The 13,137-nt window shown below is 39.7% G+C and overlaps 1 protein-coding gene across 2 annotated transcripts; it reads left to right on the forward strand.

Annotated features, from left to right (window-relative positions):
• Positions 1 to 132: 132 nt before the first annotated feature.
• On the forward strand, positions 133 to 13,097 carry trpc4apa (transient receptor potential cation channel, subfamily C, member 4 associated protein a). Of its 2 annotated transcripts, none has more exons than XM_044220097.1 (18): positions 133 to 298; positions 2,732 to 2,860; positions 2,989 to 3,105; positions 3,284 to 3,341; positions 3,459 to 3,514; positions 3,693 to 3,821; positions 5,245 to 5,446; positions 5,562 to 5,747; positions 5,836 to 5,978; positions 6,088 to 6,219; positions 6,329 to 6,387; positions 6,475 to 6,660; positions 6,856 to 6,946; positions 7,075 to 7,215; positions 7,352 to 7,463; positions 7,920 to 8,032; positions 8,273 to 8,479; positions 9,679 to 13,097. In XM_044220097.1, exons 1-18 carry the CDS (start codon positions 173 to 175, stop codon positions 9,814 to 9,816), a joined length of 2,325 nt encoding a protein of 774 aa, XP_044076032.1. In that variant the 5' UTR covers positions 133 to 172; the 3' UTR covers positions 9,817 to 13,097. The 2 variants fall into 2 exon arrangements, with proteins under 2 accessions (XP_044076032.1, XP_044076041.1); XM_044220106.1 differs by lacking the exon at positions 133 to 298 and adding an exon at positions 346 to 472.
• Positions 13,098 to 13,137: the final 40 nt, after the last annotated feature.

Genomic DNA, 13,137 nt, shown 5'->3' on the forward strand with positions numbered 1-13,137 from the left:
ATATATATATATATATATATATATATATCTATATATAATGTATATATCGTTGAAACAACTTGATTCTTGCAGAGTGTGCATCTCTGCCAGCAGATGCCGCTTAATTACCTCCAATAATTCATCAAAGCCTTCCACTTCCTGCCCAAACAGCTCAGTTCAGGAAGAAGAAATAATGGCGACGCTTCTGGGGTCCGAGTCCCCTTTTACTGGTGGAAAACGAAGAGTTTGCAATAGCAATATCATCACAAAGTTCACGGCCAGTAAAATTACTGGTCAGGGTTTCAGTCGAGGGACACAGGTAAGATAAACGAATCATGTTTCCACTATAAAGACATCCGAAAGTTGGTCGACTGACACCACGGACTTGCGCTTGAAGTCCAGCCTGAAAATGAAGACGTTGTCCTGGAGACTTGACTGGAGATGTAGTCGCCTCTGTCAGCTTTGGCTTTACAGCTAGCTACAACATTACGGGGTATTTTTAAAACGCAAACTTTAAACTTTGACGCCATCGGGTTCCGGATAATAATATTTGCTAGCTGACAATACAAATAACATTATCTAGCTCTACAAAAGTGTATGATGCAAGCTCCGCTTCAAATGGATCTTTTGTTGTTAGCCCCACGTTAGCTTAGCATTATAGGCCAGGTTACGATATAAAAACGCTTAGAACGAATGTTTGACGGGCTATTGCTGGGTTTTTTGGGGAATTGGTGTGTTAATGTTACTAGAGAGCCTGTAAGTTAGTTAAATTTTGGAAGCGCTTAAATCACGGAATCAACGGCAGTAACATTTGCTAATGTTAGCAAACGGGGTAACGTCAGCTAGCTAGCTAAGCCAGCTGAACAGCTCAGGTGATTACGTAACAACTGCCTAACCACAATAACTCATCTTTTTTCCATAAATGGGTACGCCACAACAACTGTTGGGACACGTTAACGCTAGAAAGTTTATTTTTATTTGCACGCAAGCAAACGTTTACACGATATTTGTAACTTTGGAGCACATATTTTGTTCGGTTAGTTTTGTTATAACGCTAGTTTACGTCAACTGTTTTGATTTTGACGGATATTCATGTATATGAACGTCGCACATGACACATTTAGTCACTGTATTTCACTTTGTTCCTTACACACTCTTTCAAAGCGGATAAACACATTTATTCCTGTGCTGTCGGTGTCGTGCCTTGTACCTTCCTTGCTGACTTGCAGTTTTCAAGGTAGTGTGTAACACTGGTGAAATGTTATCCTTAAGAAGACCTCCTCAAATCTGAAAAATACCCCATATAAGCTTGATTGTGGAATTTGACAAGTTTTCTATGACTGTATTGAGACAGCTGCTGTAATCTGAACACTATGCAAGTAAGCTGTTGTTAAATCAGTGTTTTCCAGGCTGTTAAAAACTCAAAAACATTTCTCAAGAATGCTACTTCCTCTGTGCTCTGTGCAACAGAGTTTGTTACTTGGAGAGGGACCAATTCTTGACAGTATTTCTCTGCATTAGTTCAATATCAAATACAGATGTGCATAATAAACTTGATTAATACTTACAAAAATATGAACAGTTTCTCAGTTGCTCTGTCATCAAGTGAGAGTTTTAACTGACAGGATCAATTTTTAGTGCTCACTGGGCTGCGGTGGTTGTCAGCATTGCATTTTTCAATTTTAAAATGATGGATAGTAGATTGATAGTACTTTTTGGTTTGTTTTGGGGGCAGATTGCCTCTGATTCCTTAGCTATGGGGTATCAGCATATGAGTATACATTATCTCGAATGAGAAGAGCTATAGTGAGACCTGTGTGAGCATCTTGTTTTGATCATACTGATTTCCAGGGCTTTTAAAGGCACTTAAGTGCCAGTTGAGTGGGTGTTGAATGGCAATAGGAGGGTTAGGCTTGTTTGCTGTTATCACACTGATTACCTGTATAGAGGAAATAATCCCCATATTTTACAAAACAGTTTCTTCCTTGCAGAAATATACAATTATTAGTTAATAGTCAAGAGTTCTCAGCTTTTCTATATTCTGTTTCTATTTAGAGCCATGCAAGGTGAGGAATTATCATGTAATTTTCCATTCATATCTCTAAAGTCACGCCATTGTCACAGCCTTTTATTTGTAAAAGGGTTTGAACTTTAACTTCAACTGAGGTTCTGCTGCACCTTTATGGCCTTGCACTACAGTACATTTGCACCAGCTGACTATGAGCCAGGCTAGGGCTCTCTTGTTCTACAGTTTTAGTTATTAAAGGGATTAAATAAAAATCTGCTGAAGTTGCTTTCAGTGTCTGTTCTTTTTGTTGCAGCAGTCTACTATATGACCCGAGGTGTTGCTCAACTCTAGTCTCATTTAAAAGGAGAATCACAACTTTCTGTTTTCTGGGGACTTTTGTTTGTGTTAAAAGTTGTACATGTGTTTTCTGGGAAGGAAGATGATCTGAAACTGGGGTTTTCATATGCAGTATGTGTTAATTGAATTTTTATATTTGATCGACTACATATGCATATCTATTTTTTTTTTTTTTACTCTGAATCACACTGTGCTTTCTACTGTATGAAACATACTATTAAGGCCAAAATAAAGTTTAAATTGTTCTCAAGATTGTTGCTTGACATCCACTAGTACAAGCAAAAATAGACCTTGTAAAACCTCTCTGAAGTGCTGATGCAAATAACCATACATTTTCCCTTGTGTATATTGCATTCTTTAAGGTCGCCTCTGTTTTATGTGTCTTAGCTCCCAGGAGGCCTGCTCCAGGAGAGAGATAAACGGGCCAAGTGGCATGGCATCCCTACTCTGCTGCAGAAGCTCTACGAGAGCAGCCATCCCAACAGTGACCTCTCCCATGCCCACAGCTTTCTTAAGGTAACCACACAGCACTAGTCCATCCAACAGCCAGGTTGTGGAATTACTGGTTTTAGCCCCTTGTTGCTGAATGTTTCACTTTGGAGCCAGGGTGATGTAATTTACATGTGGACAATGGTTTTTGTCAGGTATTATCATCCCAGCTCTCCATGGAGGCCATGTCTTTTGTTACGGAGGACAGGAAGACCGCTCAGGAATCCACCTTCCCCAACACGTACACCTTTGACCTCTTTGGTGGAGTCGATGTAAGTTTGACATTCCTAGTGCTTAATGCTCTGTAATTATTGGACTCGGAGACATTGAAGCTTGTTATTGCTGGAGAATCTGTTGTTATGTGTAGTTCAACTCATGCTGAAACACTGTAGATATATAAAACAGTAGTGACTCACAGCACTGAATACTCATTTTCCTGTTTCCCTGAAGCTGCTTGTGGAGATCTTGATGAGACCCACATTAACTATGCAGAAGAAAAAACCCAAAAGTAAGTACGATTGACATCACATCTGTGAATATGTCTGCTTTTTTTACATGATAATTGATTTCAATTTCATGATACGTTCTGTTAATTAGACTAACATCTGTGTTTCTGTTACAACAGTGAATGATGACTTGGTCAAGGACTGCCTTAGTGTTCTCTACAACTGTTGTATATGTGTAAGTATCCTATTATACTTTGTACGAACCAGAGAAATGTCAAAGGTTTATCATAGCTTGCTTCAATTTACACATGTATATAACTAAGTATTTTCCTTGCAGTTGGTTTGTGCTGTTGTCTTAAAACAGGATGGGCATGATTTAATTAATGTGCAAATTTTCTTCTTTCCAAACATAGACAGAGGGGGTCACAAAGAGCCTGGCAGCGAGGGATGACTTTGTTCTGTTCCTCTTCACTCTGATGACCAACAAGAAGACCTTCCTACAGACTGCAACCCTAATTGAAGATATTCTTGGAGTCAAAAAGGTCAGAGTTGTACTTGTGTTAAATCCTCAGCGTGAGCATGTAAACATGTTTACATGTTTATGGCCCTGTTGACTCCAGAGTTAAAAGGCCTATGAAGTGACTTATGTGATTGATGCGGTGACACGTTCAGTCAAATGAATTATCTGAATTTTTCTGCGAAAACTTTTTGCTTTCTTTCTACATTTTCTTGAACCAAGATGCGTTATTCGTGTGTTACTAAATCTTCTAAATGTTTAAATTATGCTTCTCCATCAAGGTGTTGTGGTGCCTACATGTGGAGGCTTTGTAGACACTCTAATTGTAGCATGTGCATCTCAGAAATTACAATGACTTTATTATCTATACATCAGAGCTTCATGTAGATTGCAAAAATTGGGTTGCTTTGTGTTTTCTCCTCCATATTTCTGCCAGGTTGTGTTAGTTGATGGTGAGGACAACAAGGAGCAGTTTGACGAAAGCTTAACCTCCTCAGACAGATAAATTAATATATTGTGATTTAGCAAAGGTATTTCCAGTGCAAACCACCTCCCCGCTTTATATCACAAAGTCAGAGAATGTCAGTAGGAATGTTTAGGGCACATAATGCACAAAACTGCCTGATTATTGCTATGCACAACATGTCTGTATTATTTGCCATGATTTTACAACACTTGACATTTTAAATTCATTTTCAATAGCTACATATATGATCTAACCTCTGCAACACCATGACAGAATTATAATTCTATATATAATCATGCTTTTTGGGTAGCGTTGGTAAATGAAAAAAAATGATAATAAGCAACTAGCAGAGACATTCCTTGTTTTCAAACATATTTTTTGTAGCAATGGAGAATTTAGTGTATAAAAGCACACATGGCCTCCCCTGTGACCGTTTTTACCCTGTACCCTGTTTCAGCATTACAATGGCTTTGCTTTCCATGTGTGGATTAGTAGTTCCAGAGAAGCTAATGTATGCATAGTCCATACCTTGCATGGACTATGTACCAGGCCGAAGGAAGACATTTTGAGAAAATGCTCTTGCTTCCAGTAATCTGTCCTGAGCATTTGTCGTTATTTCAGATCAAAATAGTTCAAAACATCACAGGGAATTCAGCCTGGCAAAAAAAAGAAGGGGAAAAAAAAGAACCATTGCTATATCGTGGAGTGAGAAAACATACAAGACACAATTAACCCTTCATCTATTATGCTGATTGATTGTTGCTAGTTTTGTAAATGAAAAGTCTAAATTATATTATGTTTGTTTTATATATTTAAAATAATTTTTTGGGCTTCTATCCATAAACTGATCTATTGAAATATGAAAAAACTGCTACAGTTTTAGCAGGTAGCAAATTCAGTCTGGGTCAATCTCATGACTTGTAAGTGTGTCTGCTTTCAGTCTGGTAACAGTTATGTTATGTTATATGTTTGCATTTTTCAGGAGATGATCCAGTTAGAGGGCATCCCCAACCTGTCAGGCCTGGTCCAAAGCTTTGACCAACAACAGCTAGCCAACTTTTGCCGCATCTTATCTGTCACTATATCGGAACCTGATGTAGGAAACGATGACAAGCACACCCTGTTGGCCAAAAATGCCCAGCAGAAACGCAATGCTAGCCCCTCACGGGCAGAGGTCAACCAGGGTAGGGTATCTTCAGAATACAGTTAAAGTTAAACTACATAATGTATTTTGTGCCATTGCAAAAGAATGGATCAGTAAATTGTGAACTGCCAATACTATTACTATTTCTCCAATAGTAACCCTGCTAAACATCCCTGGCTTCATTGAGCGTCTGTGTAAGCTGGCCACTAGAAAGGTGTCTGAGGCCACTGGAGCTAACTTCCTGCAGGAGCTGGAGGACTGGTACACATGGCTGGACAATGCTCTGGTGCTGGACGCCCTCATGCAGATGGCAACTGAGGAGGCTGAACAAAGCAGTACAGGTGAGACAACGATCACTTGTGCTGCCGGTCCCTCACACTGCTTAAATCCTATGAACTTAAAAAATATATATATATTTTTCTATCGCAGAGTCATCAGATGAGAGTTCTCTGGCCACCAGCCCTCTGAGACATCGACTGCCGCAGTCCATGAAGATCGTCCATGAGATAATGTATAAAGTGGAAGTGCTCTATGTACTATGTGTCCTTCTTATGGGCCGACAGAGGAACCAGGTACTTGACAGCACACATCTATTCCCTCCTTGAGATTTAAGCTGGAGTGTTGGTCTAAGAAGAGTTAAACTGTATATTTCTCTGAGCCCTGTATTGTGTCCCTGCACAGGTCCACAGGATGCTGGCTGAGTTCCGTCTCATCCCGGGGCTCAATAACCTGTTTGACAAGCTGATCTGGAGGAAATACACTGCTTCAAATCACGTGGTGCATGGCCAGAATGAGAACTGCGACTGTAGTCCAGTATGAAGTTTTAACCCCAACACTCTCCTTGGAAACTGGTTCTGGCCGATTAAATGAAACTTTTTAAAGTTTAACATAACTATTAACATTCTTTATTCTCATTGTGCAGGAAATATCCTTCAAAATCCAGTTCTTGCGGCTACTTCAGAGTTTCAGTGATCACCATGAGTAAGTGACCCTTAATTCGATTACCTTGGATCTGACTTCTTCTTTTAAGTTGTGTTTGTTGTTAAAAATGTTTTGTCTGCCTTTCAGGAACAAATACCTCCTGCTGAATAGCCAGGAGCTGAATGAACTGAGTGCCATATCTATGAAGGCTAACATCCCTGAGGTGGAAGCTCTGGTCAACACAGACAGAAGCCTAGTGTGTGACGGGAAGAAGGGCCTCCTCACGCGAATCCTCACTGTCATGAAGAGGGAGCCTCCAGACTCGTCATTCAGGTCAGCATCACGTAGGACAAAGATCAAGATGCAGGAGATAAAGATGTTGATATTTTAAGTGTCAGCCTTCTTAGAAGAGTCAAACATCCCCATTTTAGAGCACCAGGCTCTCTGCTGTTTTTAAAAAGATTGATCAAGATTTGTCTCTTGTTCTGCTTTTTATAGCTTTGTTAAAGCTTTCTGTTGTGTATGTAGATTCTGGCAGGCGAGGGCAGTGGAAAGTTTTCTCAGAGGAGCCACCTCCTATGCAGACCAAATGTTCCTCCTGAAGAGGGGACTACTAGAGGTAAAACTGCAACCACAGGTTGTTTTTCTCATCATCCATGAAGATGGTTTACATTACACTGATCTGTCCTTGAGTTTGACTTCTCTTAAATGAATGGATGCTCACTTTCTGCTTCCATCCCTCGACAGCACATCCTGTTCTGCATCATAGACAGTGGCTGTACATCTCGAGATGTCCTACAGAGCTACTTTGATCTGCTTGGAGAGCTCATGAAGTTCAACATTGATGCCTTCAAAAGATTCAACAGTTATGTCAACACTCCAGAGAAGGTATAATTGTACACTTCATATGCTTTATAAAAATGAAATCAATGCTGGCCCAACAAAATAATTGACAACCATTTTTCAACTTGTGTGGTGGAATAACAGGTGTGTCTAATGGTATAGTTTGATTTCTCTTCTGTAGTTTCAGACCTTCCTGACGCAGATCAACAGTTCTCTGGTGGACTCTAACATGCTGGTGCGCTGCATTGTCCTTTCTTTGGACCGCTTTGAGAGCCAGACTGAAGATGTCAAAGGTAAACAGGGATGGAAAGTTTACACCTGTAGACTAGTGCATTAGAGAAGTTACTGAAATAATTTCTTGATTTAGATTGATTGTTGAGTTTTGAATAGTTGGATTTAAGCGTGGTTTCCTGTTTTGTTAAGCCCTTCGGGACTTATATTTGATAAAAGCATACAAAAGCATAGATATATTTTGTCAGAATGCGGTGATTTGTGTAAATTATTTATCCTGGCCATGTCCTGGATAAATCTGAAAGCACAATTTACATGTTAAAAACTGTTTTAAATGTACATGTTAACGTTCTATTTACATAAGTGTTTTCAGATCATTTTCTATTTGATGTCCACACTGAAAACCCCAAACTATAGAAACATACTCTTTCTCCTGTTTCAAGATCCCAAATAGATGGAAGGGCTATTGTGATAAGAGGTCATTAAGCATTGATTTCTGTGTTCTGTATTTTTCCCAGTGGTGGAGGTACTTTCTGAGTGTTGCCTGCTGTCCTACATGGCCAGAGTTGAGAACAGGCTGTCCTTCCTCTTCCGACTGATCAACATCATCAACGTACAGACACTCACACAGGTCTCATTTCATTTTCACTTTGTCACGTGTATTCAGAGGAACTCTCAAAAAAAAGGAATTTCTGGAATTCAGCCAAATAAATTGAAGACTTTTTTATGTAAAATGAAAGTTATGTCAATTACAATTAGTATTTTAATTGTTCTTTTATTTGTTAGGCGTGTTTGTGCATTTTGATGCTAAATAGTTCATCACTTTAATCTTGTTCCTTTTTGCATCCATCCCAACCCTTTTTTCCTGCAGGAGAATGTGAGCTGTTTAAACACCAGTTTGGTGATCTTGATGCTGGCCAGAAGAAAGGCTAAACTGCCCTTCTACCTCAACGCGTTGCGTGAGAAGGAGTATGCTGAGAAGTACCCGGGCTGCCTGCTCAACAATTTCCACAACCTACTGCGCTTCTGGCAGCGCCACTACCTCAACAAGGACAAAGATAGCACCTGTTTGGAGAACGTGAGTAACTCTCACTCTTTCCTGTACACAATTGAAGCATCAGTAAGCATCAGTTCAGTCACTTTTCTGTCACACATTCAAAACATTCTGACAAGGAACATGTATGCATGCTGTGAAAAACAAAAGACTTTAAATGCTGCTTCACAGTGACCCGTGTGTTACAGGGCTGGAAGAAGAGCTTGTACAAGACCTCAGTATTGGTTAAAATGGGGAGGGAATAATTCCAAGAGACAGAAATTCAGCTGAGCTGTGTTCTATATAATTAAGACTTAGTCTTGCATGTTTGGAAAGATGTGGACTGTTATAGGTTAAACACCCTCTTCACTGCAGGGAATATTTCAAGAACCCAGGAAATTCCCTCGTTTTCCACTCAAGGATGTGATTTTGGTTCCTTGGCCATCAGTCTTTTCTCATTTTCAAAAATTCTTTTCTCACTACTAAACATTGCTGACTGGTCAACACAAGCATCATGTGTATGCTCTAAAAACTCAATTCTTAAAGCAGTAGCCAGTGTTTAAAAGACAGTGGAGATACAAAAAAATAATACAAAATCTCAATAACATTTTCCTTATTTCTACCAAATACCCATATCATCTTGCTTCTTGAGGTAAAGAAGACAGGAATACACTGGACGTTTGCAGTTCCCAAACTGTTTTTGGTTATGATTTTTCCAGGATCTTTTGGTGGAAAGGGGCCTTTTACTTTTGGTTTTGTGATGATGGAGAGCATGATGCTGTAGTGATGCATGCATGGATTATTTTCTTGAAAGACAAACGCAGCAAATGTAAATGTAGTTGTGTTCAGTATCACAAGTAGTGACTGGTATTGTGTATGTTCAATTAATGCCCCCTTGGATTGAACATCTACAAATATTATCTTTTAAGAAGAGAAATCTCAGTCACCTTGAACATACATTTTGTTTGGGCTGTTAGTTTTAGAGTTTGCTGTCATGCTTGCGTAAAACTCACAGATGCCTGAAGTGTAGCTTATTCACTGGCTGTGTAGGGGCAGTAGCAGCTTCGCTAAACGTAAGGTAGTCTGCATTCCCCAATGGTGAGGTTTTCATACTTTGTACTCTTTAGCCTTGTATTAAAGCTGCATTAATTCATATTTTTATATTGACAAATGGTCAAATGACTATCTGTAATGTGAAAGGGATTTTTATTGTTCTAAATCCTGTCTGGTTTCCCTCCTCTCAGAGCTCCTGTATTCCCTTCAGCTACTGGAAGGAGACGGTGTCAGTGCTGCTGGGCTCAGACAGGACTTCTCTGTGCGCCATAGCGAGCTACATTGATGAGCCCTTCATGGATCTGGACAGAGACCTGCTGGAAGATTGACCTCCAGTGTGCAGACTGGGGGTGGGACAGGGCAGAAGGTCACAGGGAGCATGGACACCTAAAGCTGGTGATGACTCGACTGAGCTGAGCCATCCAGGTGCTTTGTGACTGCATTCTGGATGTAAAGACTCACCTGTTTGCTGTCTGTACCGTCGCATGGAGGCCGTCATCACAGATGTGAGGGGATGTAATTTGCCTGGCTGTCATCTTCTCACTAAGTTACCGTCGTCTCTTCTTCTGAGGAAGGGAGGAAACCTGTGTGCCCACCCCAGATCGCCCACATTGTTACCAGACAATTAAGGGACTTTGCGAAATGTCACCTGCATTGGTTGTTTGCTTCAGGTGACATTCAAATAGAGCCTTTTATATAGCCTATACAAAATTCTATGAAAAAATATGTATGATTCAACAAATTATATCTAAGAAAAAAGATTTTCACATGAACTTGGTTTGGAAATGACCACAGATTAAACCGTCACCCAGATGTGGAGATCAGTGGTACGTCACAGGGCTGACAGGAGTCACCGGCCCCACTCTCCCACTACCTACACACACTGACTCCATGCCACTCCACTGCCTAACCTGTGGGGGAAACTGGTGATATTGGAGTTTTTGCAGGTGTCCTCTCAATGAACAGCATTTTCGTTTAACCTGTCTGTGAGTCTATTTTATTAGGTGGCTATTGTTGATTGGTGCTTTCTGGCTCTACTCAGCACATTTAGGTAGCTTGTGGGCCAGCTGACATGTTTCACAAATCACACGGGGCTCCTCTCACCTACAACCATCCACTCTTGTGGCTTCAGAAGCTTCACCCAGGGACTCGTTTCTTTACCAGGTTATTTTTGTTGATTTACTTTTGTCTTGTTGAAAACAATGGCTTTTAGCTCTGGATAAACTGTAGAATAAAACATTGCACAGATTAAATTGTTTTTATTGTTTATTATATTTGAACACATTTGTTGATTTAGAGGTGGGGTATGCGATTCTAATCCAATACACGTCTTTTTGTCAAATTCAGCAAATATCTCCTCACGGCCCGCTAGTTGTCTGTTCTGTGTGCGTGCTGAAAAAAAAACTCCGGTGTTTGTACACCGCCCTGGCTCCGAAAATGGGAAATAAACAAAGTAGCTCGGACCGAGCCACACAACAGTATTAAGCCATTCCAGTTTGTCAGGTAATGTTAAATGACTTGCCCACGGACATTCAGCTTACTTTCTAGTTTGCCAAGATATGCTGCTGTTGTGATGTTAGCTATAGCAGCAGGAGAGTTGTGAGTATCGCTGTCTGGAGCTGGTGTGCTGGCTCTGGGAAACGTCTCGTCCTCTCTGCATGTTAGCTTCGCAGCAGCAACTTTAGGGACAGTTTGCTAACGTACAACCTAGCTAAGGTTAGTTACATTACTTGCTGTGTTGTTGTTCGCTCTATATCATGGTATTTGTCATGGTATTGGATTTCTCAAGAATCGCATACACCACCTTTTTTTAAAATAACTTCATTTTGTAACAGAATTTGTATCCATGTTGTGAGAAATGCTTGGGGAAGAGAATAAACTATGCAGGCGCTAGTGTTAAGATACCACTTTATTGTTCCAGTCCATACAAAGTTTATGTGAATTAGCCTTCTGCCCAACATCATCAGCATTGGACTGAAGATTTACCACTTTCTCTGGTTTCCGCTTTTTCTCAAAATCTTTGACTACAAGCTGAGAATGACAATCTTTCTATGTGATGGCTCTTTTTGCATGGCACCACTTGATCTTTACTTTGGATAAAGATGAAGCAGTGGGCACGGCTATGTTCATGATGTGTCCATGGCCTGAATGTGCAGCTGTTTAGTGGAAATGGAAGATGCAGAGCTGAACAGATATTTGGTGTCTGAAATTAAACAGACCCAACCTGAGATAAGTACAAAATGGATGAGCTACCTCATATTTTATCCTGACACCATACAGATCAAACTACTTCTAATGACAAGTGTACAGTTTCACTCCCAGCATGTCATGAGTCATAATACATGTTCATGTGAATGTACAAGGGCATTTCTACAGTTGGCCCCTGATGCCATGAGTTACTAGTGCTATGCCGCCTTGGGATGCAAACACAAATGTCCTTTACACTTTGAAAGCCTTTTATTTGCTTTAAAGCTAATTAACCAGAAATATTTCCTTTTTTTTTTTTCTAGCTCTCATTCAGCATGTCTTAAATCTCTTGATGGGTGTGCACATACTTAGTTACTAATTAGTTCATCTTTTGTGCTTTGCAGTGAAGTTAATGCAACTACACTTTACAAGTGCTTCTCTCTTCTCTCTCTGTTTCTCTGCGGGATTCCCGAGATAATTGCATCGGTTTCTTGATAACATGATGTGATTGGACACATTGTTATGCGTTACATTCTTAGTACTGATCGTGTGTTTATCATTGATCCAAATCCCTCTTATCACTCCAGTCATCCACCATGGAAGTCAATGAGGCTATTGGTATAAAAACGTGAATGTTGTTAGTGCTCTTCTGGAGCAACTATATAAACAATATCTGAACCCTGACTTCTGTAGCTTTGTGATCTGAATTTCAGAGAGTGACCCTTCTGTATGATGAGAATTATTCTCAACAGTTATGCTGTATGTGGCGTGATGCTCCTAGTAGGCCTTAGACTTCATTCATTAGTTTGTATAGAAAATGGTGAAATGTTATCCTCTGGGCCAAGAACATGCTGCGTGGTATAAAATATAACACTATTTGGTTTTTACTTTAGATCCCTGATATTTTTACTTTATTAACTTGAGACTTATGTAATGTTTGGCATGAGGATGATATTATTAGACACATTTTGCAGCCAGTCGTAATCTCACGTTCAAAACTCAAATATGATTCTCACCTCACCAGGATCGACAGCATCTATAACATTTGTTGAAAAGAACAACCTTTTAAGAGATGCTGACAGTGGATAATATTCATGGGGTAAAATCTGAATTATGAATTAATTTTAGACAACAATCCATGTTTTTTTTCATTTGCATTGGCATGAATAATGCATAAAATATCACATGGTTGTTATAAATTCACCTCTGCACACTTACTCACACAGTCTTAATCTCTCACTAACCTTTTTAGACCATCAAACAAACAGAAAAGATTCATGTTTCGGTTTCACATTCTATTATAACTACTTCTGTAACCAACTTTCACTCTCATGTTCCTCTAATGCTGGTATTGAACTTAATTTTCTTTATTTAACAGCTGTTTGTCAAATTAATAATATAATAAATTCTTCTTTAGACCTTCTTTGTGGGATTTCTATCTTTATCATATATTCACACTGAAA

The sequence above is a fragment of the Siniperca chuatsi genome, linkage group LG2 (assembly GCF_020085105.1).
Source record: "Siniperca chuatsi isolate FFG_IHB_CAS linkage group LG2, ASM2008510v1, whole genome shotgun sequence".
Lineage (NCBI taxonomy): Eukaryota > Metazoa > Chordata > Actinopteri > Centrarchiformes > Sinipercidae > Siniperca > Siniperca chuatsi.

Excerpts from the sequence above, each read along its gene's own strand:
- trpc4apa (XM_044220097.1), top strand. The coding sequence starts at position 173 with ATGGCGACGCTTCTGGGGTCCGAGTCCCCTTTTACTGGTGGAAAACGA. Across the intron at positions 2,861-2,988 it reads ATGCCCACAGCTTTCTTAAG|GTATTATCATCCCAGCTCTC; the intron begins GTAACCACACAG and ends GGTTTTTGTCAG. Across the intron at positions 6,947-7,074 it reads TGAAGAGGGGACTACTAGAG|CACATCCTGTTCTGCATCAT; the intron begins GTAAAACTGCAA and ends ATCCCTCGACAG.